General features: G+C 38.6%; 1 protein-coding gene across 1 annotated transcript in view; it reads left to right on the top strand.

The window, feature by feature from the left end:
- PON2 (paraoxonase 2) overlaps window positions 1-24,398 on the top strand; it is a 49,642-nt gene extending 25,244 nt beyond the window's left edge. Inside the window, exons 4-9 of the mRNA XM_010587257.3 lie at window positions 3,016-3,181; window positions 4,073-4,199; window positions 5,787-5,987; window positions 8,658-8,739; window positions 16,876-17,004; window positions 17,632-24,398. Of these exons, the coding sequence (XP_010585559.1) occupies window positions 3,016-3,181; window positions 4,073-4,199; window positions 5,787-5,987; window positions 8,658-8,739; window positions 16,876-17,004; window positions 17,632-17,790 (864 nt within the window). The 3' untranslated portion in view covers window positions 17,791-24,398. The remainder of the gene's footprint in view (window positions 1-3,015; window positions 3,182-4,072; window positions 4,200-5,786; window positions 5,988-8,657; window positions 8,740-16,875; window positions 17,005-17,631) is intronic.
- The last annotated feature ends 2,082 nt before the right edge of the window (window positions 24,399-26,480 follow it).

Raw genomic sequence — 26,480 nt, 5'->3', positions numbered from 1 at the left:
ATTATCTCATGGTTGATAGATTTTTAAGAATTGAAGGGAATTCCTATTGTGTCCAATTTTGTGCATAATGTAAGGCTTTACTATTTTTTTTTTTTGCATTCTTTTAAGTGTACATGAAATAGAATTGCATTTTGTTAGTTAATTCAGTAAGACAATGTATTAAAAAACAAAAACAAAACAAAACGACAACAATGCATTTTCACCAAGAAGACTTAAGACTGTAAGAATGAATCAGCATAAAATGTATATAATTTACGAATTAACTGATTTAAAAGAGAAAAGGCTTAGATCGTTCCGGTGAGTGCTGAAGAAGCACTAAATAAAATTCAACATTCATTCTTCACTAAACGCTCCAAGTGAACTAGAAATAGAAGGAAACTTCCCAGAAACCTGCGGCAAATAGCATCCATAATGGTGTAACATTACATGCCTTCCCATTAACGTACAGAGTAAGAAGAAAATACTCAATAACGACACAACTATCAGTACAAGAAAAAGAAGTGTGAGATAGAAAGTAAAATTAAAATGCCATTGGTTTCAGACAATGTAAATCCCTCTTTTTTAAAACAATCCAAGAGACTAACAGACTCTAGAACTAAGAGGAAAGGTTAGTGAAATGATTGGCTTCAGAATGAACATATAAAACTCAATGACATTCCTATGCACTAGCAAAAATTAACTAGAAAATGTAGTAACAGTCAAGTTCTATCCAGAATATCAAATTAATTTCTAGCATTTATACAGAGGAATAAATGAGCAGAAACAGTTAAGACTGTCTTGAAAAATTAAAGCAACAAGGCTGTGGGGACTTGTCATTCTATATGTCAGAACGGACGATAAGGCCGTAGTAATTTAAAAAGTCGCATATTGGCGCAGGACTGGGTGTGATAAGTCAACATAACAGACTCCCCAAGCAGACCAACATGGAAATGGTGATCTAGTTCATGAAAAAGGTGGTATTAGTGGAATAGGGTGGACTAGATGCCAAGCACTACTCCAGGCACCAGAATCCAGCAGTAAACAAACGAGACAAAAATCTCAGTTCTCACAGAGCTTGTGTCCCAATGGGGAGAGAGAGATAATGAACAGATGTTCTATATGTTAGATAGTGTAAATGCTTTAACAAAAAATAAAGAAGGGTGAGGCAATGGTGAGGATGGAGTCACACTGCTACTTTTAGATGGTTGCACTTTAGATAGGGTCTCTCTGAAAAGTGACATTTGATCAGATATCAGTTGGAAGCAAAGAAGTGAGCCTTGCAGATTTGGGGGAGGAGACTCAGACAGAAAGAAAAGGAGCACAAAAGCTTGGAGGAGGAGGTGAGCTTGCTGTGCTTAAGGGACAACAGTAATTTTTTCACTAGCTTTTCTGTTTCTACTCGTAAACCCTTAAGTTTATAGTATTTATATATGTATATATGTCATATGGTGATACGGGTAGTGGAGAAAAGTAAACCAGGGTAAGGAGGACAGGGAGCAGCAGGACAAGGAGGCGTTTGGGTTGGGGATGGTCTCACTGAGAAGGTGTCTTTTGGGCACAAACATGAAGAAATTGAGGGAGGGAGTCCCAGATCTCTGGAGAAAAAGCATTCCTGGACAGAGGGAACAGTGTGTATGAAGGCCCTGAGTGAGAATGTGTTGGGCTGGTTTGAAGAACATCAAGGCTAGTGTGGCCAAAGTAGCCTGATTGAGGAGAAGAGTAGTAGAGATAAGGGCAAAGAGATGAGGTGTTTGGGATGGGGAGAATGATGAAAGATGAGAAGGGCAGATCATATAGGGCCTTCAGGTAATAGTAAGAATTGCCTCTCTTAATCTGAATGAGTTGGGAAGCCATTAGAGAGTTTTGAGTGTGATATAACCTGACATAATCTGGATGCTGACTTGAGAATAGACTGTAGGGGGTTAAGGACAGAAACAGGAAGGCCAGTGATGGTGCCTGATATAATAGGTGATGGTGGTTTGGATCAGGGCCATCATGGTGAAAGCAGTAAGAAATCTTCATTCCTCATAAATCGATGAATTTTCAAGGTAAAGTCAAAAGGGGTTTCTGATAGATTGAATATGGGATGTGAGACAAGGAAGTGAGTCCAGACTTACTCCATTGACCAAGATTACTGGCAATCAAGAAATGAAATGGTGCATTGCATTGGGCAAATCTGCTGCAAAAGACCTCTTTAAAGTGTTAAAAAAGCAAAGATGTCACATTGAAGACTAAGGCCCACCTGACCCAAGCCATGGAGTTTTCAGTTGCCTTAAATGCTTGCGAAACCTGGAGAATGAATAAGGAAGACTGAAGAAGAATTGACGCCTTTGAATTATGGTATTGGTGAAGAAATATGAATGTACCATGGACTGTCAAAAGAATGAACAAATCTGTCTTGGAAGAAGGACAGCCAGAATGCTCCTTAGAAGCGAGGATGTTGAGACTTGGTCTCACATACTTCGGACATGTTATCAGGAGGGATCAGGCCCTGGAGAAGGAATCATTCTTGGTAAAGTAGAGAGAAAAAGAGGAAGACTGTCAACAAGGTGGATTGACACAGTGGCTGCAACAGTTAGCTCAAGCATAGCAATGATTGTGAGGATGGTGCATGACTGGGCAGTGTTTCATTCCGTTGTACAAAGGGTCCCTATGAGTTGAAACCAACTCGATGGCACGTGACAACAGCAACAACAACTGGCATTTGGAAGCAAATCACAGACCAGTGCTTAAGTCAGTATGTAAACTTTCACTTTTTCTCACTCTCAACTCTGCCTAGTGTCTCATGCCTACCAACCTTCTGTTTTACCCTCTGAAGGGAATAAACTCCATCTTCTTCCCCAACCCAGCAAAATCAGTTACTTTCCAGCTTCAGATTGTTTCTATTGTTTCCTCTGTTTTCTTTGTGTTTGTGGCTTTTTGCCATGATCTTTAACCAAAGTCCCTATCATTTATTTGTAGTTCTCACTTTAGTTCATTAAATTATTTAAGCCATTTGTATTTAGCTTTTTTTCCCCCGCTCTGTTTTGGAAAAAGGGTCTAAAGCATCCAGGACTCCACAGCTTTGCACCAGATAAGCCTGGAGGAATACTAATGATGGATTTGAAAGAAGAAAAACCGCGGGCACTGGAATTAAGAATCAGCCGTGGGTTTAATTTGGCTTCATTTAATCCACATGGCATCAGCACATTTATAGACAATGGTAAGAGCTAAAGAATTATAAACATTAAGAAACATAATTGTTTACACATGACTATGGAAAATAGATTTGGATCGTATTGATTGGAAGAGAAGAACAATTAGCTTATGAATTACTGTGTTTTTCTTTATGCAAATAAGTCAATTGTTTGACTCTTCGGCTAGCAGTAAGTTATGCTACATTTTGAAATTCTAACAGTTAATACCTGAAGGATGGTTTAGATTTCTTAAACTTTTCATATACCTATGATCAAAGCATTAAAAATGGCTATGTTCCTGAACTAAACAGTAAACAGATTATTCCTGAATTCTGTCTATGGAGTGGGAAACATTCTATCTTAAAGGTCAGAGGACCACTGATCAGAGATAACACCAGATAGACAGTGATGGGAAAGATGGGGAGAAGAATGCTTCCTTAGGTTGTGTAACAGCTAATACATTCAACCGTTCCTTGCCTGTGGCATTTAAATGTCAGTGTCTGCCCAAAGGTCCTATGGTTATGTCTAGTACATTACAGGCAGTCCCTGAATTAGGAACATCCAGTGTAGGTACAGCCCGTAGTTATGAACCAATCCCTGTGAAGCCTATTATATTAAAAATTCAGTGGTTCGTAATCACAAATGGATGCAACTTTGCAATGCGTATCAAAACGTTATTATTATTACTCTATTATTATGTTAAAGATGTTTTAGTGTAACTGGAAATGTTTCTTTAATGTTTTTTATATATATGGAAAGGTACACTATATACTAAGACAAACATTTGACTGACTTTAGATATGAGCCATATGTAACTGTCCCAACTTACTTACAAATTCAACCTAAAGATAGATTTAGGAACAGATCTTGTTCATAATTGGGGAACTGCCTGTAACTCTGTTCTTTCCATTTTTTAGATGACACAGTTTATCTCTTTGTTGTAAACCACCCAGAAAGCAAGAATACAGTGGAAATTTTTAAATATGAAGAAGAAGAAAATTCTCTTTTGCATATAAAAACAGTCAAACATGAGCTTCTTCCAAGGTACTTGCTCCTTTTGTTCGTTCTCCAATTTATCTCTAGTATTTTCATATATTTCCCCGTGGTGGTCCTCTCAACTTTTATAAGAACCAAAAAAATGTAGTCTTTAGAGCAGGGAGAACAAGACATATGAGAGTGGATGTCAGCCATTATAATAATCAATGCTCTGTGTGGACTTCTTTGAGAAAGGATGAAATGCAGGGCTACAGAGGAGGAGCTGTTTGGGTCCATCTTGAGAGTGGAGACAAACTTCACCATTTTTTCCTGCTAGCTCTGTCACCTTCCATCACCAGAATAATAATGATAATACCTATCTAGCTGAAGAAGATTAGCCTGCTTTATATGCAGTTTGTATGAGACTTTAGCTTTCACAGGGTTAGTGGGGGCTTGGGCTAATGGGCCTGCACAATTGGAGGGATTGGAGTTGGAAGTGAGTCACCACTACTTCGAGAACAGAAAGCTAGCTGATAATGTGGCTGAAAAGAGAATCCTGTGTACCTCCTGGACTAAGCTTGCATTAGCATATTGCTTCTTTTATTTTAAACTTGATGAATATTTTTAATTTCTACTTCCCTATCTAGGGCTTAAGCATGTTTACTTCTGATTATTCTTCCATAAACGCACATCATAATAACTAGGAGCATAAATACCTTTCAGGCATCATGGTGCTCTTTTAGAAAGCGGGGACCCATCTTCCCTGTAGCTTTGTTATTTTTCATTTAACAAAGGATAAAGCAGCTCTTTCAGAAATTTCTGCATAAGGTAATTGCAATTTAAATTTAATAACACCCTTGCCTAACTGCTTTTAAAGATGGAATTGTTTTTGGTGTAGAACTCTCTCACCTGAAACATTGTACTATGGCAATTTCATCATCCATCTCTCTGCAAGTGTTTATTGAGTACCTATTCATTCTCAGCAGGTTGGCTTTGTGAGTAAGGTAGAAATTGAACAGTCAAGCTTAGTTTGACTAATAACTAAGCAGTGGAACTCAGGAAAATCCAGCAACTGAGTAAATGGGAGCTAAAAAAAGGAGCTAGGTGAATGTTATTGACTGCCTGACCAGCTCACCAGCAAACCAGGCTCTGTCCGTCTTTATACCATGGACAGCTCTGTCCTTACATATTGTTTCTTGAACCTTACATTTTTTGCCATTAAAAAACATACCCTGGTAGCTAAAAAAAATGATAATCCTGCCATAATTGCTAAATGACCTGTCTTCAAATTACCTGGTATAGTAAAAAATTGTTCTCTGGCAAACAATATTATAGTGTATTGCATATGACTATAAATCCGTTAAAACCCGTTGCTGTCAAGTCGATTCCAACTCATTGCAACCCTATAGGACAGAGTAGAACTGCCCCATAGGGTTTCCAAAGAGCAGCTGGTGGATTCAAACTGCCAACCTTTTGGTTAGCAGCCAAACTCTTAACCACTGTGCCACCAGGGCTCCAATACGACTGTAGTCTTGTAATTTGAGCTGATCTTTCAAAAATTTAAAGCCTATGTGTAATCCTTCTGGATACTTAATCTTTAATACAGAGACAAACAAGGCTTTTTTTTTCTTTAAGCATGTTATTTTTCTTTTTCAGCGTGAATGATGTTGTGGCTGTGGGACCTGCACATTTCTATGCCACCAATGACCACTATTTCTCTGACGTTTTCTTAAAGTATTTGGAAACATACTTGAACTTAAACTGGGCAAATGTTATTTACTACAGTCCAAATGAAGTTAAAGTGGTAGCAGACGGATTTGATGCAGCAAGTGGCATCAGTATTTCACCTGATAAGAAGTATGACCCTTTACAGAAATATCTTCATTTCTCAATCATGGTGGTGGGCCAAGTTTTTTTTTTTTTTTTTTCTCAGTATGGAAATATCCTTCTTGACATTTTTCTTATAAAAATAATATATGCTTATTGTAAAAAGAATATAGAGACTGTGGAATCATACAAGGACAAAAAGCAACAATGTGGATACAAACACCAGTTAAATTTTGGACATTGTCATTGTAGAATTTAATTTTATATAAGTAAATTTTTACAGAATGGTGTAATATTTATTTATACATATTAAAAAATCTGATAGGTCTTTTCTTTCAAATAAATATGTCATCATTTTTATTGGCTGTATCTTATTATAAGGATAACCCTTAATTTAACCAATTTCCTGTTGATGGATAGTCAGGTTATTTACGATCTTATTGTTCTAAACCGTTGTATAATTCTTGTTTACTGCTGAAACTTATCCAACTATCTTTTTAGGAAGAAATCCTGCTAGCTCTGTCACCTTCCATCACCAAAATAATAATGATAATACCTATCTAGCTGAAGAAGATTAGCATTATAGTGTAATGGTTAAGTTTGTCAATTTTGGAGTCGTACAGACATGGGTTCAGATCCCAGCTAGGACACCAGCTAAATGTGGTTTTAGGAGCCCCACTTCTTTGCACTTTTGTGCAAGCATTTCTGTAGAACAGTCCCCAAACTATTTGCTCAAACTATATTAACACTTTAAAAGTTAACTTTAATAGATATTGCCAAATTGCCCTCCAAAATTATCTTACTACTTTTATATGCCTATAAGAAAGGATATTAAATTCTTTACTAGCTTTCTCTTCTACTACCTTACTGCCTAGAACAATTGAAACTACTAAAAAATACAACAAAATAAATTTGACAGTTTCTGACAACTAAATTTCCCAATGTGGAATCATTTGAATAGTCTATAGCCAAACTGGTCCAACCTCTCCAGCCAAACCTGTTCTTCTCCTTAGTTTTCAAACTTCTGTATGAGACTCAAACTTTACAGTCACCCAAGCTAAAAACAATAATAATAAATAAAAGAGGAGGGGGCTCAGGTTTAACTCCTTCTTCTCTTTCATATCCATACCCAACCAGTGAGCAAGTGCTGTGGATTCTACCTGTGCCTCCTCCTCCCACTCTCATCCCCCTTTTCCTTTCCCGTTGACACCTTGGCTTAGATTTGCATTCTCTCTGGCTAGAGTATTAAACTTTCTTCCAGGTTGTTTTCAGTCCACTTGCATTTTTTGCATCGTTACCAGTTTTGTCTTTTTATATTCCACTGCCCTTTAAGGGCTTTATAAGAGGGTGCTCTGTCATCTTCACTTTTGGCTCCTCACACTGAGCACAGTGCCACGCACAGAGCAAATACCCAGTAACTGTGGGACAGAACTGACCATTTCTTATGGTGCCACTTCTTTATTCTAAAAATTCAGTGGACTGCAGTTGCTAATCAGCTTAAGGCAGGACTTTTTAAACAGGCTAACTCCAACCTCCCTTTTCTACTGTTCCCATACTTGCCATGCTTCAGATAAAGAACTCATTGTTTTATTAACATGCATCCCTTGTTCTTGCCTCTGTGCTTTTGTGCATGTTTTCTTTGGCCTGAAAGCTGCTTCATCCTAATAATCTTCTGTTCAAATCCGGTCTCCATGCCCATATTCGGTGTAACTGCTTTCTCTTTTGTAAGCCCTTCTGTGCTCTCAAGACCTAGTTATTGCTCCCGTTTCTTGATCTTAAAAACTTCTTATAGTACCAATTATGCTGTTTGAGGTATTTAAGGTGCACGAACCAGTCTGATCTTCCCGACACACCGTAAAACTTTTGAGGACCGAGAAGTGTGTCTTGCTCATGTTTTTATCTTCCACAACCACTGAGTTCACAGCTTTACACATGGTAATTGCTCAATAGATGCTTATGAAACAATTGGAAAAGTAAAATTACCTTAAAAATACTGTATTTTTATGCAAATAATGTGCGCCTTCTACATTTATTTGCCAACTGCTCCCTCTCCCCATGAAGTATTTTCATAAGCGCTGCTATGCTGTTAAAAAAAAAAAATTAGCATAGTGCACTTACAAAAATACCTTGTAGGGGGAGGGTGCAGTTGGCAAACGAATGTAGAAGGCATCCATTATTGGCATGCATTACTTGCACAAAATCAGTAGCCGCTTAATTCATCCCCTCCTAGATGTAGACAGATTGTTCTAACTAGATGCTTATCTCTTAACTCTTAAAAATCTCAGTATATGAATAGTTTACTAAACTGTACATGCATCATCTATTTTTACATGTAAATTATACCTAGAAATATCAAATTAAAATATGGACTGCAGAAACTTTTTTTATGAAGCCAGAACGTATTAGTTTGGTTGTCCTTTCGGTGACACACATCATGAATTTTATATTCAAAATAATGTCATAATATTATTCTTTACAGACCTTTTGAAAAATAATTTAAGAGTTTCGTGATTATTGTCACAACACTGAATTGATTTTGAAAGCTTACTTTTTAAATAAAAATTGACCTTTATCAAGCATTCCTTGAGGGCCTATCATTGATTAACTTCTTGACAGGTTGTTAAGACTTATTCTTACATTCTGTATTAATGAAGCTTTATATTGGCATGGGTCTCTAACCAGTGTGTCCTTTCTGCAAAGGTACATCTATGTTGCTGATATGCTGGCTCATGAAATTCATGTTTTGGAAAAACACACTAATATGAATTTAACTCAGGTGAAGGTAAATTATTTATTTATTTTTTTTTAATAACTTTTATTAAGCTTCAAGTGAACGTTTACAAATCCAATCAGTCTGTCACATATAAGTTTACATACATCTCACTCCCTACTCCCACTTGCTCTCCCCCTCTTGAGTCAGCCCTTTCAGTCTCTCCTTTCTTGACAATTTTGCCGGCTTCCCTCTCTCTATATCCTCCCATTCCCCCTCCAGACAAGAGTTGCCAACCCAATCTCAAGTGTCCACCTGATATAATTAGCTCACTCTTCATCAGCGTCTCTCTCCCACCCACTGACCAGTCCCTTTCATTTCTGATGAGTTGTCTTCGGGGATGGTTCCTGACCTGTGTCAACTGAAGGTCTGGGGAGCATGGCCGCCGGGATTCCTCCAGTCTCAGTCAGACCATTAAGTTTGGTCTTTTTATGAGAATTTGGGGTCTGTATCCCACTGATCACCTGCTCCCTCAGGGGTCCTCTGCTGTGCTCCCTGTCAGGGCAGTCATCGATTGTGGCCGGGCACCAACTAGTTCTTCTGGTCTCAGGATGATGTAGGTCTCTGGTTCATGTGGCCCTTTCTGTCTCTTGGGCTCTTAGTTGTCATGTGCCCTTGGTGTTCTTCATTTTCCTTTGCTCCAGGTGGGTTGAGACCAATTGCTGCATCTTAGATGGCCGCTTGTTAGCATTTAAGACCCCAGACGCCACATTTCAAAGTGGGATGCAGAATGATTTCATAATAGAATTATTTTGCCAATTGACTTAGAAGTCCCCGCAAACCATGTTCCCCAGACCCCCGCACTTGCTCCCCTGACCTTTGAAGCATTCATTTTATCCCGGAAACTTCTTTGCTTTTGGTCCAGTCCAATTGAGCTGACCTTCCACGTATTGAGTGTTGTCTTTCCCTTCAACAAAGCAGTTCTTATCTACTGATTAATCAATAAAAAACCCTCTCCCACCCTCCCTCCCTCCCCCCCTCATAACCACAAAAGTATGTGTTCTTCCCAGGTTTACTATTTCTCAAGATCTTATGATAGTGGTCTTATACAATATTTGTCCTTTTGGCTCTGACTCATTTCGCTCAGCATAATGCCTTCCAGGTTCCTCCATGTTATGAAATGTTTCAGAGATCCATCGCTGTTCTTTATCGATGCGTAGTATTCCATTGTGTGAATATACCACAATTTATTTACCCATTCATCCGTTGATGGACACCTTGGTTGCTTCCAGCTTTTTGCTATTGTAAACAGAGCTGCAATAAACATGGGTGTGCATATATCTGTTTGTATGAAGGCTCTTGTATCTCTAGGGTATATTCCTAGGAGTGGGATTTCTGGGTTGTATGGTATTTCTATTTCTAACTGTTTAAGATAACGCCAGATAGATTTCCAAAGTGGTTGTACCATTTTATATTCCCACCAGCAGTGTATGAGAGTTCCAATCTCTCCGCAGCCTCTCCAACATTTATTATTTTGTGTTTTTTGGATTAATGCCAGCCTTGCTGGTGTGAGATGGAATCTCATCGTAGTTTTAATTTGCATTTCTCTAATGGCTAATGATCGAGAGCATTTTCTCATGTATCTGTTGGCTGCCTGAATATCTTCTTTAGTGAAATGTGTGTTCATATCCTTTGCCCACTTCTTGATTGGGTTGTTTGTCTTTTTGTGGTTGAGTTTTGACAGAATCATGTAGATTTTAGAGATCAGGCGCTGGTCTGAGATGTCATAGCTGAAAATTCTTTCCCAGTCTGTAGGTGGTCTTTTTACTCTTTTGGAGAAGTCTCTAGATGAGCATAGGTGTTTGATTTTTAGGAGCTCCCAGTTATCGGGTTTCTCTTCATCATTTTTGGTAATGTTTTGTATTCTGTTTATGCCCTGTATTAGGGCTCCTAGGGTTGTCCCAATTTTTTCTTCCATGATCTTTATCGTTTTAGTCTTTATGTTTAGGTCTTTGATCCACTTGGAATTAGTTTTTGTGCATGGTGTGAGGTATGGGTCCTGTTTCATTTTTTTGCAAATGGATATCCAGTTATGCCAGGACCATTTGTTAAAAAGGCTATCTTTTCCCCAGTTAATTGACACTGGTCCTTTGTCAAATATCAGCTGCTCATACGTGGATGGATCTATATGTCTGGGTTCTCAATTCTGTTCCATTGGTCTATGTGTCTGTTGTTGTACCAATACCAGGCTGTTTTGACTACTGTAGCTGTATAATAGGTTCTGAAGTCACGTAAGGTGAGGCCTCCCACTTTCTTCTTCTTTTTCAGTAGTGCTTTGCTTATCCGGGGCTTCTTTCCCTTCCATATGAAATTGGTGATTTGTTTCTCTATCCCCTTAAAATATGACATTGGAATTTGGATCGGAAGTGCGTTAAATGTATAGATGGCTTTTGGTAGAATAGACATTTTTACTATGTTAAGTCTTCCTATCCATGAGCAGGTATGTTTTTCCACTTAAGTATGTCCTTTTGAATTTCTTGTAGTAGAGCTTTGTAGTTTTCTTTGTATAGGTCTTTTACATCCTTGGTAAGATTTATTCCTAAGTATCTTATCTTCTTGGGGGCTACTGTGAATGGTATTGATTTGGTTATTTCCTCTTCGGTGTTCTCTTTGTTGATGTAGAGGAATCCAAGTGATTTTTGTATGTTTATTTTATAACCCGAGACTCTGCCAAACTCTTCTATTAGTTTCAGTAGTTTTCTGGAGGATTCCTTAGGGTTTTCTGTGTATATAATCATGTCATCTGCAAATAGTGATAACTTTACTTCTTCCTTGCCAATCCGCATACCTTTTATTTCTTTGTCTAGCCTAATTGCCCTGGCTAAGACTTCCAACACGATGTTGAATAAGAGCGGTGATAAAGGTCATCCTTGTCTGGTTCCCGTTCTCAAGGGAAATGCTTTGAGATTCTCTCCATTTAGAGTGATATTGGCTGTTGGCTGTGCATAGATGCCCTTTATTATGTTGAGGAATTTTCCTTCAATTCCTATTTTGGTTAAGAGTTTTTATCATGAATGGGTGTTGGACTTTGTCAAATGCCTTTTCTGCATCAATTGATAAGATCATGTGGTTTTTGTCTTTTGTTTTATTTATGTGATGGATTACATTAATGGTTTTTCTGATATTAAACCAGCCTTGCATACCTGGTATAAATCCCACTTGATCAGGGTGAATTATTTTTTTGATGTGTTGTTGGATTCTATTGGCTAGAATTTTGTTGAGGATTTTTGCATCTATGTTCATGAGGGATATAGGTCTATAATTTTCCTTTTTTGTAATGTCTTTACCTGGTTTTGGTATCAGGGAGATGGTGGCTTCATAGAATGAGTTGGGTAGTATTCCGTCATTTTCTATGCTTTGGAATACCTTTAGTAGTAGTGGTGTTAACTCTTCTCTGAAAGTTTGGTAGAACTCTGCAGTGAAGCCGTCCGGGCCAGGGCTTTTTTTTGTTGGGAGTTTTTTGATTACCGTTTCAATCTCTTTTTTTGTTATGGGTCCATTTAGTTGTTCTACTTCTGAATGTGTTAGTTTAGGTAGGTAGTGTTTTTCCAGGAATTCATCCATTTCTTCTAGGTTTTCAAATTTGTTAGAGTATAATTTTTCATAATAATCTGAAATGATTCTTTTAATTTCATTTGGTTCTGTTGTGATGTGGTCCTTCTCATTTCTTATTCGGGTTATTTGTTTCCTTTCCTGTATTTCTTTAGTCAGTCTAGCCAATGGTTTATCAATTTTGTTAATTTTTTCAAAGAACCAGCTTTTGGCTTTGTTAATTCTTTCAATTGTTTTTCTGTTCTCTAATTCATTTAGTTCAGCTCTAATTTTTATTATTTGTTTTCTTCTGGTGCCTGATGGGTTCTTTTGTTGCTCACTTTCTATTTGTTCAAGTTGTAGGGACAGTTCTCTGATTTTGGCTCTTTCTTCTTTTTGTATGTGTGCATTTATTGATATAAATTGGCCTCTGAGCACTGCTTTTGCTGTGTCCCAGAGGTTTTGATAGGAAGTATTTTCATTCTCGTTGCATTCTATGAATTTCCTTATTCCTTCCTTGATGTCTTCTATAACCCAGTCTTTTTTCAGGAGGGTATTGTTCATTTTCCAAGTATTTGATTTCTTTTCCCTAGTTTTTCTGTTATTGATCTCTAGTTTTATTGCCTTGTGGTCTGAGAAGATGCTTTGTACTATTTCGATGTTTTGGACTCTGCAAAGGTTTGTTTTATGACCTAATATGTGGTCTATTCTAGAGAATGTTCCATGTGCGCTAGAAAAAAAAGTATATTTTGCAGCAGTTGGGTGGAGAGTTCTGTATAAGTCAATGAGGTCAAGTTGGTTGATTGTTGTAATTAGATCTTCCGTGTCTCTGTTGAGCTTCTTACTGGATGTCCTGTCCTTCTCCGAAAGTGGTGTGTTGAAGTCTCCTACTATAATTGTGGAGGTATCTATCTCGCTTTTCAATTCTGTTAAAATTTGATTTATGTATCTTGCAGCCCTGTCATTGGGTGCATAAATATTTAATATGGTTATGTCTTCCTGATCAATTGTCCCTTTTATCATTATATAGTGTCCTTCTTTATCCTTTGTGGTGGATTTAAGTCTAAAGTCTATTTTGTCAGAAATTAATATTGCTACTCCTCTTCTTTTTTGCTTATTGTTTGCTTGATATATTTTTTTCCATCCTTTGAGTTTTAGTTTGTTTGTGTCTCTAAGTCTAAGGTGTGTCTCTTGTAGGCAGCATATAGATGGATCGTGTTTCTTTATCCAGTCCGTGACTCTCTGTCTCTTTATTGGTGCATTTAGTCCATTTACATTCAGGGTAATTATAGATGAATAAGTTTTTAGTGCTGTCATTTTGATGCCTTTTTATGTGTGTTGTTGACAATTTCATTTTTCCACATACTTTTTTGTGCTGAGGCGTTTTTCTTAGTAAATTGTGAGATCCTCATTTTCATAGTGCTTGACTTTATGTTAGTTGAGTCGTTACGTTTTTCTTGGTTTTTATCTTGAGTTATTGAGTTGTTATACCTTTTTGTGGTTACCTTATTATTTACCCCTATTTTTCTAAGTATAAACCTAACTTGTATTGTTCTATATCGCCTTGTATCACTCTCCATATGGCAGTTCAATGCCTCCTGTATTTAGTCCCTCTTTTTGATTATTGTGATCTTTTACCCATTGACTTCCATGATTCCCTGTTATGTGTATTTTTTTTTTTTAATTAATCTTAATTTGTTTGTTTTTGTGATTTCCCTATTTGAGTTGATATCAGGATGTTCTGTTTTGTGACCTTGTGTTGTGCTGATATCTGATATTATTGGTTCTCTGACCAAACAATATCCTTTAGTATTTCTTGTAGCTTTGGTTTGGTTTTTGCAAATTCTCTAAACTTGTGTTTGTCTGTAAATATCTTAATTTCGCCTTCATATTTCAGAGAGAGTTTTGCTGGATATATGATCCTTGGCTGGCAGTTTTTCTCCTTCAGTGTTCTGTATATGTCGTCCCATTCCCTTCTTGCCTGCATGGTTTCTGCTGAGTAGTCAGAACATATTCTTATTGATTCTCCCTTGAAGGAAACCTTTCTTTTCTCCCTGGCTGCTTTTAAAATTTTCTGTTTATCTTTGGTTTTGGTGAGTTTGATGATAATATGTCTTGGTGTTTTTGTTTTTGGATCAATCTTAAATGGGGTTCGATGAGCATCTTGGATAGATATCCTTTCGTCTTTCATGATGTCAGGGAAGTTTTCTGTCAGGAGTTCTTCAACTATTTTCTCTGTGTTTTCTGTCCCCCCTCCCTGTTCTGGGACTCCAATCACCCGCAGGTTATCCTTCTTGATAGAGTCCCACATGATTCTTAGGGTTTCTTCATTTTTTTTAATTCTTTTATCTGATTTTTTTTCTGCTATGTTGGTGTTGATTCCCTGGTCCTCCAGATGTCCCAGTCTACATTCTAATTGCTCGAGTCTGCTCCTCTGACTTCCTAGTGCGTTGTCTAATTCTGTTATTTTATTGTTAATCTTTTGGATTTCTACATGTTGTCTCTCTAGGGATTCTTGCAACTTATTAATTTTTCCAGTATGTTCTTGAATAATCTTTTTGAGTTCTTCAACAGTTTTATCAGTGTGTTCCTTGGCTTTTTCTGCAGTTATCCTAATTTCATTTGTGATATCATTAAGCATTCTGTAAATTAGTTTTTTATATTCTGTATCTGATAATTCCAAGATTGTATCTTCATTTGGGAAAGATTTTGATTCTTTTGTTTGGGGGGTTGGAGAAGCTGTCATGGTCTGCTTCTTTAAGTGGTTTGATATGGATTGTTGTCTCCAAGCCATCACTGGGAAACTAGTTTTTCCAGAAAATCCGCTAAAAAAAAATGCAGTCAGATCCCTATCAGAGTTCTCCCTCTGGCTCAGGCTATTCAGATGTTAATGAAGCCGCCTGGGGAGGGTGGGGGAGGGAACAGAGAGATAGGAGAGTAGCACCTCAGAATATAGCCAGAGTTGCTTGTCTTGCTTGGAATGACTATTATATCTGAGATTCCCGCGGGACGTGTCGCGTATGTGTGCTGGCTGTGTGGAGATTGCCCCCGGGGGGTCTGGCCCGCTGGAGTCACGGTCAGATCCTCCGCTTCCAGCCCCACGCCCAGCGTCAAGGCTCCCCTACTGGGACGGCGCACTCTCGACTCCAAAATCAGTCGCTGCCTCCCGGGGACTTCTCTTCCCTCCAGCCACGTGGCCGTGCCGCACCCGAGAGCCAGTTGGGCCTCCTCCCGGGGTTAGTTCAGATGGGTGGAGCAGCTCCCCGTGCTTGTGCCGTGACCGAGTGTCCCGGCTGGGATGCTGTTCTCCCCGCTCCAATACCAGTCGCTGCCTCCCGGGGACTTCTCCTACCGGCTGCGTCCCACGCCGCCCGCGCAACCCGGCTGGTCCCCTTCCCGGGGTTAGTTCAGGGGGGTGGAGCAACTCTCCGTGTTTATGCCGTACCTGCGTCCAGTCCAAATCCCTGCGGGACGGTTCCCCGGCTCGGACGCTGCTCTTTCTGCTCCAAGACCAGTCACTGCCTCCCGGGGACTTCTCCTACCGGCTGCGTCCCACGCCGCCCGTGAAACCGGCTGGTCCCCCTCCCGGGGTTAGTTCAGGGGGGTGGAGCAGCTCTCTGTGCTTGTGCCGTACCTGACTGGTACGCTGGCTCCAGGCTCTGGAAACAATCGCTGCTTCCCCGTATTAGTTCGTTCTCCGTCTCTAAATCTGTGTTTGTTGTTCAGCGTTCGTAGATTGTTATGTATGTGATCGATTCACTTGTTTTTCCGTGTCTTTGTTGTAAGAGGGATCCGAGGTAGCGTCTGCCTAGTCCGCCATCTTGGCTCCGCCCCCCGGTAAATTATTTTTATATATGTAATGCAGATTTTCATCTGTTGTATTTTGAAATTATATAACTATAATACATTTTATCATCATCTTATTTAGAACAGAATGTGAATGCCAGGTGTAACTATTCTGGGTTTTTTGTTGTTGCTGTTTGTTTGTTGTTTTTTAGGATTATCTTCTTCCAACTAGAGAAATCTCTTGTTCCCAACCATGACCATGCAGCAGTGGGTTGGGAGTGATATTTGCATCAGATTTAGGGAATCGAGGGCACTGGGTTCCATGAAGTACTGATGGCAAGAGATGAATTCCAATAAGAATTTCCACAATTGAAAAGACTAATAGATGAATTCTCAAATGAAGACTTATGCATGTTGCCAGTTCTTTCAATAATAAATGAGGTAGAAATTGAATTCCACACCATTATTATTTTCTTCCGGCTTGACAACACATATTTTAGGCTGATTAAGAATTTCCAATCTTGCTTTGATTGAGTTCCTTGAGCTAAATTTTCATCGTGCATCGTTTAAGGGAGAAGGAGTTCATTTTTTGAGCCAGATATTTAGATAGATTGATTATCACCCTAACTTCCTTAATTTCAGGGAAGGATGAAAAGTGGTTCCAAACCCACTTATTAATTTTATTTTAAGCAATATTGATGCCAGAAAGATGGAAGCATAGAGATGTGTGTAATTTCCCCACATGCACAGAGGCAGCAAAGGTTAGCCCTGAATTATTTAATCCAGTCTCTCATGTCATCATTTAGATATTGACATTTTTAAATTTGAAAGGTACTCAAGTTGGATACACTGGTGGATAATTTATCTGTGGATCCTTCCTCGGGGGACATCTGGGTAGGCTGTCATCCTAATGGCCAGAAGCTCTTTGTGTATGATCCGGACAATCCTCCTTCATCAGAGGTTTTTATGTTTTTAATTTTTCAACCTTATTCAAGTCATTTTTGAACTAATAATACAGTAAACTGTTATGGGGGGTTTGTTTAGTCCCTATGAACCTAGAACTCACTAAAGTATTATGTAGTGGCTTTGTAATTGCTTTAAGCCAATAATTGGCAGATTTTAACATTGTGCGTGTTCTTTAACAAGGGTAAATCTTTTGATATGTTCAATTATGGTGGAAACTAGTCAAAAAGCATTTTTATAAAGACATGTCCTTCTTGTATGGTATACTAGCAAAGTTTTAAATACCTGGCTTATTGTCAGGTCACCACATGACATGATTTTTGTTCATGTTAAAGTGGCATGACAGTACATACATTACTGTGGAAGTATATTTATTAATGCTGAATAACTATAATGACACTAAATCCTGTATTGTCATGGGATAACTAGATGGTTTAAGAAAGTACTTTCTTTGAAGATTTGAGAAAGTACTTCAATTTAAACATTAAAAACATTGGTAACTGCTGTTTTCAACAGCAAGTCCTCTTAATCATTGTGTCATTGTGGAAGATAGGGACTAGGTGATTGAGTGACATGGGCGTATGTATGGTGGTTCTGTAGTAATCCTTTGTATCTCCTGAACAGATTCTCCGTATCCAGAATATTCTAACTGAGAAGCCTCCGGTGACTACAGTTTATGCCAACAATGGATCTGTTCTTCAGGGAAGCTCCGTGGCCTCAGTATATGATGGGAAGCTACTCATAGGCACTTTATACCACAGAGCCTTGTATTGTGAACTCTAAATTGTACTTTTGGTATGCAAATAGGACAACTTCTCTTAACAATTTTCTAGGAATTGCTAATTCTGAGCAAATCTACCCACAAAATTCACCAAGAAATGTATGGCATGCACAGTCCTCAGTGTCTGCAGGTTTCACATCTGTGAATTCGACCAACCACAGGTTGAAAATATTCGGGGCAGAAAAAAACCTTTTTTTTTTTGGTCGTTATTCCCTAAACAATACATTATAAAAACTATTTTACATAGCGTTTACATTGTATTAAGTATTTTAAGTAATCTGGAGATGATTTAAAGTATATGGGAGGACGTACGTAGGTTATATGCAGATCCTATGCCATTTTATCTAAGGGACTGGAGCATTCTTGGATTTTTGTATCCATGTGTGGGGTCCTGGAACCACTTCCCTGCAGATACTGAGGGACAACTGTATAGTTCATTTTATTTCAGTAAGGAAAGTCCCCTTCAATTCTTATAACATTTTTTATATAAGAGGAAAATGAACACTTAAAAAAAAATGCCAAGAATGAAAGAAGAAAGCTGCTTTCGGGTAAAGTAAATACCCTTTGCACAAAATAAGCCTCAACTTTGCCTTCCTAATGCCAGAGCATGAATTCCACTGATCTCCATTGAGTTTTATCTCCTTAAAATGCGAGGGACCTCAGTTCCAACTGTGAGACCACTGTGACTGTTTAGAACTACTGATAGAGAACATTTACTGATGTTTTGCCCTTACAATTTTGTTTACTGCTTACAAGTTGGAGTTATATTAAAGACTAACTAAAGTAGGAGTTATGTCGGTATTTAATTCACAAGGCATGCCCTCAGGAGGAATGACAAGGCAGCTGCTTCTGTATGGTGTTTCCTTGAAAGAGGAGGGCATGGCAATGTTAATTTCTCTCATTGAAAGCTGAATGTGAATGGGCTCTTTATTTAAAAAAAAAAATGAAATGAAACAAAAGATCAACTAAATACTGTAACTTGAATTCTCAATTAGTATTGAGTATTCCACCAGCCATCTTCCCTAATGGGAACCTACCCTGGACACAAAGAGGAAATAAAAGGCTGGAGCTGGCAGATCATCCTGCCTCCTCACTGAACAGATGTGTGAACTGGTGCCAGGAGAGATGAAGTCAACAGTCCAGGCCACAAGAATAACCAGCAGCAATGCTGGGATCAGCCTGCCTCATAGGGGAGAGCTCTTTCCACTCATTGTACCTCCCAGAAGACCATCTTAAACCTGGAGAGAGACTTTCATGTTTCTCTACACTGCAACCTCTCAAAGCACTTTACTTCAGGTCTCATACTTTTTTCCCATCTTCATCATCATCAAAATATTTGCTAATTACTTTCAGTGTGCCAGATAAAATCCCAAAACCAAACCCATTGCTGTGGAGTTGATTCCAACTCATAGCAACCATATAGGACAAAGTAGAACTGCCCCATAGGGTTTCTAAGGCCAGAATCTTTATGGAAGCGAACAGCTATATCTTTCTGCCTTGGAGCAGCTGATAGTTTGAACTGCCGACCTTTTGGTTAGCAGCTGAGCACTTTAACCAGTGTGCCAGCAGGTCTCCAGATGTGCATGATAATAACCTATAATGATTACATGCATTATCTCATTTAATCCTAATCAGAGCCCTGAGGGAGTAGGACTAACAGTTCACAGACATTCAAGATACCCACCTAGTAAGGGTTGGCTCTCAATCTACCTCTGATCCCAGAGCCTGCACCCTTATACTACGTGAAGCTACTACCATAGTACTAATGGTTTTAAAATATAATTTTACAGAAGTATTCTTCAATTTGGCCTCTGTCAATTTGGCCTGCGCTTTTACTTATATTTTAAAATAATCTGTTAATAATGTATATTGGATATAGTTTATGCTAAAATAATTACTGTTTTTTGCTGTCTCCATTGGAAAGTGTTAAGTCACAGATGAATACAGCGAGATTAAATATCTTTCACCAACTGACCCAAAACCAGTAAGTATGTCTTTTAGATTTTAAGGGATTCTAACATTGATTACCTATAAAGCTTTATTCATAAAAAGTTCCTGAATACAATAGGCAAAAAATAAACTTCTGTTGTCTTTATTACTTATTATCTTTGTTAAAAATTTTATTTGGCAAAAGTAGATATAAGTTAATAAATATATGTATTTATTTGAGATAGGAATTTTCAAAATAAACTTTGATTTGTGGCCTCTGTGTGCCATGAGGGAGTCTTTTTCATCAAATCATAAGTATTTTTGTGCACCTATGTATGGTGATCTTATTGTGATCATTTACGGACTTTTAACAGTTTGGTCATTGACAGGTCAGATCATTCAAAAGAATTGAAACTGCAATTCGGATATGTCACCACTAGGCGGACATAGGTGACATATTTGAGTGTGTGTGTGTGTGTTAATCTTTTAAATCTGAGATCCTATTCAATGACAATATATAGGATGTAGAACATTTTCTTTACAAACGGTGTTATGCCAATTAAGCTAGATGTTTCCTGAGACCATGGTCCCAAGCCCTCAGCCCAGCATTTCAGTCCCCCACGGAGTTTGTTTGTGCATATGGGGCTTCCATGACCTTGCCTTGGTCAAGTTGTACTGGCTTCCCCATTATTTTGTTCTGTCTTACCCTTCACCATAGTTACCATTTACCTATTGTCTATTTAGTGTTTTTCCCTCCCCACCTGTCCCCTCCCTCAGAATCATCAAAGATTGTTTCTTTTTGTGTGTAAACCTTTTCATGAGTTTTTATAATAGTGGTCTCATAAAATATTTCCCCTTTTGCGATTGACTTATTTCACTCAGCGTAATACCCTCTAGATTCATCTATATTGTGAGATGTTTCCCAGATTCATCATTGTTCTTTATTTTTGCGTAGTATTCCATTTTGTGTTTAAACCATAGTTTATTTATCCATTCATCTGTTGATAGGCACTTAGGTTGTTTCTATCTTTTTGCTATTGTGAACAATGCTGCAGTGAACATGGTGTACATATCTATTCATTAGACAGATCTTATTTCTCTAGGATATATTCCTAGGACTGGGATTGCTGGATCATACAATATTTCTGTTTCTAGCTTTTTAAGGAAGCACCATACTGTTTTCTAAATTGGTTGTACCATTTTCCATTCCCATCAGCATAGCATAAGTGTTCCAATCTCCCCACAATCTCTTCAATATTTGTTATTTTCTGGTTTTTTGATTAGTGCCAATAATGTTGGGGTGAGGTGGTATCTCATTTGTGGTTTTGATTTGCATTTCTCGAATGGCTAGTGGGAAACTCTGGTGGCATAGTGGTTAAGAGCTATGGCTGCTAACCAAAAGGTTGGCAGTTTGAATCCACCTGGTGCTCCTTGGAAACTCCATGGGGCAGTTCTACTCTGTCCTATAGGGTTGTTATGAGTAGGCATTGACTTGACAGTAGCGGGTAATGGCTAGTAATTGATTGTGAGCATTTCCTCAATGTGTCTGTTAGCCTCCTGAATGTCTTCTTTGGTGCACTATCTGCTCCTTTGCCCATTTTCAGTTAACTTTTTAAATTTCAGTGTATTGAATGGCTTTCATATGGCCAGTCCTGAGCTAACCATTAGGATACAACAGTGAACCAGACACAATGCTTGTATTTCTAGTGGGAGATTCAACAAACGAGCAACAAAACAAAACAAAACAAAAGGAGTGATGATGAGAGGAACAGCACAGAGAAATGTGATTAGAGGATAATTTGGAGAAATCAAATAAAAAAAATTTAAGTCTACAGAAGAGTTGAAAGAGTAACGCAGTGACTTCCTTATACTCTACCTATAATCTGTTATCATCAATTATCACTTTGTCACATTTTCCTTACCTTCCTGAGTATAGATGTTTTTATATTTCTGAGCCATTTGAAAGCAAGATGGAGATATGCGAAACTTCATTCCTGCGTACTTCAGCTTGCAACTCCTAATAATAATGTCATTCTCCCACATAATCACAATGCTATCATTTAAAGAAAAAAAAAAAAACCGTTCCCGTTGAGTCGATTCTGACTCATAACAACCCCACAAGGACAGAATAGAACTGCTCCCGTAGGGCTTCCGAGGAGCAGCTGATGGATTCCAACGGCCGGCATTTTGGTCAGCAGCTGAATGCTTCACCACTGCACCACCAGGGCTCCCAATGCTATCATAGCAGGTAAGAAAAAGGAGTGATACTTCGATAATATCTAATATCTAGTCCAGATTCAAATTGCTTCAGTTGTCTCCAAATGTCTTTAATAGCTACTTTCTCTCTCCCGTCTCTAATCCAGGATCCAGTCAAGGTTCGTGATTCATATTTGCTTGTTATATCTTTAGTCTTTTAATCTAAAAACGTTACTCTATCATTTTTTTGTTTTGTTTTTCATGGCACCACCTTTTGTTGAGTGCAGGCAAGATGTTTTGTGGAATGTCCTGCATTCTGGATTTATTTTTTTATTTCTTCTTGGAGGTCTTAATTCAACATCATTTATATTCCCTGTAAATTGGAAGTTACTAGAGGCTTAATTAGATTCTGGTTTGCCAATTTTGGCAAGAAAACTTCACAAGCTGTATGTGTTTCATTTTGCATTGTATCAGAATATAAGGACAAGTCGTTCTGCTATTGTTGTTGTTAGGTGTCGTGGAATAGATTTTCAACTCATAGCATCACAATGTGACAGAGTAGAACTGCCCCATAGGGTTTTCTAGGCTGTAATTTTTACAGGAGCAGATCGCCAGGCCTTTTCTCCTGCAGAGCCACTGGGTGGGTTCAAACCTTCAAACTTTTGGTTAGCAGCTGAGTGCTTAACTTTTGTGCCACAGGGCTCCTAGTTCCACTATCAGTGATACAAAATCTGAACAATAGGTTAAGGTGGTGATCACCAGCTCTATAAAGATAATTTTTTTTTTCTATTTATAAATCTGGATGAATACCCTGTTTCCTAAAATCTTTCAGCCAGTAGTTTTAGCACATATTAATGACTCTGGCCTGATCAGTTTCTGGTAGTCCCTGACTTAAAACGGAGCTCCATTCTGACAACTCCATCGCAAGTTGGCTCTGATGTAATTCGAATACCTCTTTTTTTTTTTTTTAAGTTTTCATTATTATTGCCTTTTATTTTCGGTATATTTATAAATCATAGCATTGAACATTTGCAAGTGAACATCTGAGAATTATAACATCAGCAAATTATGTACTGCAACACTGTATGTAGTACATATTACTAACAATAAGGTGTACAAAAAAAAATAAACAGATGGTCCCAAGTGTGGTTTGTCGTCACTTGAATACATTGTAAATAAGGGGCTACCTGTATTATATTGCAAAATAGTGCTTTTTTCCTACCATTTTTTTGTACATATATTGGTGGGCAGTACTCTATTTAAAAAAAAAAAAAAAAAAAACTCTCTTTGCACTGCTCTCATTCTGCCCCTCAGGCTCTTGTGTATTCTCTCTGTGTGTCTCTCTTTCTGTATCAGTTATGGATTGTGGATTTTTTTATTCAGTGAGTTATAATCAGTTATAATGGTAATTTGGGATATTCAGCTTCTCTCACATTGAGCCAGAAGAAGCCCATCAAGCTGGCTCCAGTGTTGTCATGACATAAGCCGATCATACTAGAGCCCCCCTTGCTTTTTGGCACAATGTCATGTCCCAGACTCTGTTCTTTCTCTCCTCCAGACTTGGAGTCAGCCACCACTGATTCCAAAAAAAAAAAAAGAAAAGAAAGGAATTCTTTGGAGAAATCAGTGCCTGCCAATAGGGTCTCTATGAGTCAGAATGGAACTTGGTGGCAACAGGTTTGGTTTTGTTTTTTTTAATATGCCACTACTAGGTGGATATAGGTGCCATATTTTTGTGTGTATGTGAATGTGTTTTAATCTAGGATCCTGTTCAGTGTCAAAAAAATATCCTTTTGATTTTTCACAAAACCTCAGCTCTTTGACAATGGCTGGGTGGGAACATGAATACCCAATACAGTGAGCAAGAGAAATTAAAAATAATAGATGTGCCGCTAGTGGTGGCATATAGGTACTGATTTCTCTATGGAATCCCAATTTCTTTTTTAAATTTTATTGTGGTAAAATATATATAAGGAGCCTTGGTGGCACAATGGTTGAGCACTCTGCTGCTAATCAAAAAGTTGGCAGTTTGAACCCACCCAGCTTCTCCACAGGAGAAAGACCTGGAGATCTGCTCCCATAGAGATTACAGCCTAGAAAACCCTATGGGGCAGTTCTACTCTGTCACATGGGGTCATTATGAGTCAGAATCAATTCAGTGGCACCCAAAACAACTATATATGTATCTCTCTCTCAGAAAGTTTGCCATTTTAACCATTTTTAAGTGTATAGTTCAGTGACATTAATTACATTGACCATGTTGAGTTACCATCACCATAATCTATTTCCAGAAGTTTTACATTACTGCAAACAGAAACTCAGTATTTTTTCAGCAATAACTCCCATTTCCTCCTCCCCCAGCCCCACTTTTGAATTCCTCTGTCCTCTCTTTCACTGACAACAAGCGCTTTTTATATACCAATGTACCTAGTGGTCTCTGGATGAAGCCAATTTGACCTATTGTCAGAGTTTTCTGTGTTTTGTTTTTTTTTTTTTGGCTCACTGACCATCAGTAAGGAGCCCTGCTGGCACAGCAGTTCAAGTGCTTGGCTGCTAACCAAAAGGTTGGTGGTTTGAACACACCAGCCCCTCCTCCGGAGAAAGATGTGGCAGTGTGGTTCCTTAAAGATATACAGCCTTAGAAACCCTGTGGGGCAGCTCTTCTCTGTCCTATAGGGTTGCTATAAGTCAGAATCAACTCAATGGCAGTGGGTTTGGTTTTTTCGGTTTTGGGCCATCAGTAGCCTTCAAGGGTCGTTATGAGTCGGAATCGACTCGACGGCACTGGGACTGGGTAGACTTCAAAGATAAGATCTGGATGAAGGCCCCTTCCCCACAATCTCACTACCAGGTGGTATGGTCCAATAACCACAAGTCTCAGGGAAAATCTGCTACACAAGTATTTATTAACAAGGAGGTGTAAAAATTTTGCCCTATAGCTTGTTTGGCAAGCTCAGCAATGTCCCAGCTCAGTTCTTTTCATTATTTCAGCAAGCACCTGACAAAAAGTTTCAGTCTGAGGCAAAGGCAACAAAATTCTGAAAAGATTTAGCTCATCTCAGGAAGGAATTCACAGAGACACTGTACCAAAAAGGACTTCAGGAAGTAGCATATGATTAAGAACCCGTGTACTGAAGGAAGAAATCCAAGCTGCATTGAAGATATTGGCGAGAAACAAGGCTCCAGGAATTGATGGAATACCAAGCGAGATGTTTCAACAAATGGATACAGTGCTGGAAATGCTCACTCGTTTATGCCAAGAAATTTGGAAGACACTACCTGGTCAGAACTGGAAGAGATCCATATTTATGCCTATTCCAAAGAAAGGTGATTCAACTGAATGCAGAAATTATCAAACAATATCATAAGTATCACAGGCAAGTAAAATTTTTCTGAAGATCATTCAAAAGCAGCTACAGCAGTATATTGACAGGGAACTGCCAGAAATTCAGGCCAGATTCAGAAGAGAACATGGAACCAGGGATCTCTTTGCTGATATCAGATGGATCTTGACTGAAAGCAGAGAATATCAGAAAGGTGTTTACTTGTGTTTTATTGACTATGCAAAGGCATTCGACTGTGTGGATCGTAACAAATTATGAAGAATGGGAATTCTGGAACACTTAATTGTGCTCGTGAGGAACCTGTACTTAGACCAAGAGTCAGTCATTTGAACGGAAAAAGGTGATACTGCGTGGTTTAAAGTTGGAAAGGTGTGCATCAGGGTTGTAGCCTTTCACTATACTTATTCAATATGTATGCTAAGCAAATAATCTGAGTAGCTGAACTATGTGAAGAAGAACATGGCATCAGGATTGGAGGAAGAGTCATTAACCACCTGTTATGCAGATGACACAACCCTGCTTGCTGAAAGTGAAGAAGACTTGAAGCACTTACTTAGTGAAATCAAAGGACGACAGCCTTCAGTCACGGATTATGCTCCACATAAAGGACACAAAAATCCTCACAACTCGGCCAGTAAACAACATTATGATCAACAGAGAAAAGATTGAAGTTGTCAAGGATTTAATTTTATTTGGATCCACAATCAACACCCATGGAAGCAGCAGTCAAGAAATCAAATTGCATTAGGCAAATCGACTGCAAAAGACCTCTTTAAAGTGTTGAAAAGCAAAGACATCACTTTAAGGACTAAGGAGCACCTGACCCAAGCCATCATGTTTTCAATCACCTCATATGCATGCAAAAGCTGGGCAATGAATAAGGAAGACCAAAGAAGAATTGATGCCTTTGAATTATGGTGTTGGCAAAGAATATTGAATATACCATGGACTGCCAAAAGAACAAACAAATCTGTCTTGGAAGAAGTACAGTCAGAATACTCCTTAGAAGCAAGGATGGCAAGACTTCATCTCATATTTTGGACATGTTATCAGGAAGGACCAGGCCCTGGAGAAGGACATCACGTTTGGTAAAGAGGGTCAGCAAAAAAGGAAGACCCTCAACGAGATGGACTGACACAGTGACTGTAACGGTGGGCTCAAGCATAATGGTGATCATGAGGATGGCGTAGGACTGGGCAGTGTTTTGTTCTGTTGTACATAGG

This window comes from Loxodonta africana, chromosome 8 (assembly GCF_030014295.1).
Source record: "Loxodonta africana isolate mLoxAfr1 chromosome 8, mLoxAfr1.hap2, whole genome shotgun sequence".
Classification (NCBI taxonomy): Eukaryota; Metazoa; Chordata; class Mammalia; order Proboscidea; family Elephantidae; genus Loxodonta; species Loxodonta africana.
Note: the sequence above shows the minus strand (reverse complement) of the source record. Positions and strands in the feature narration are given on the sequence as shown.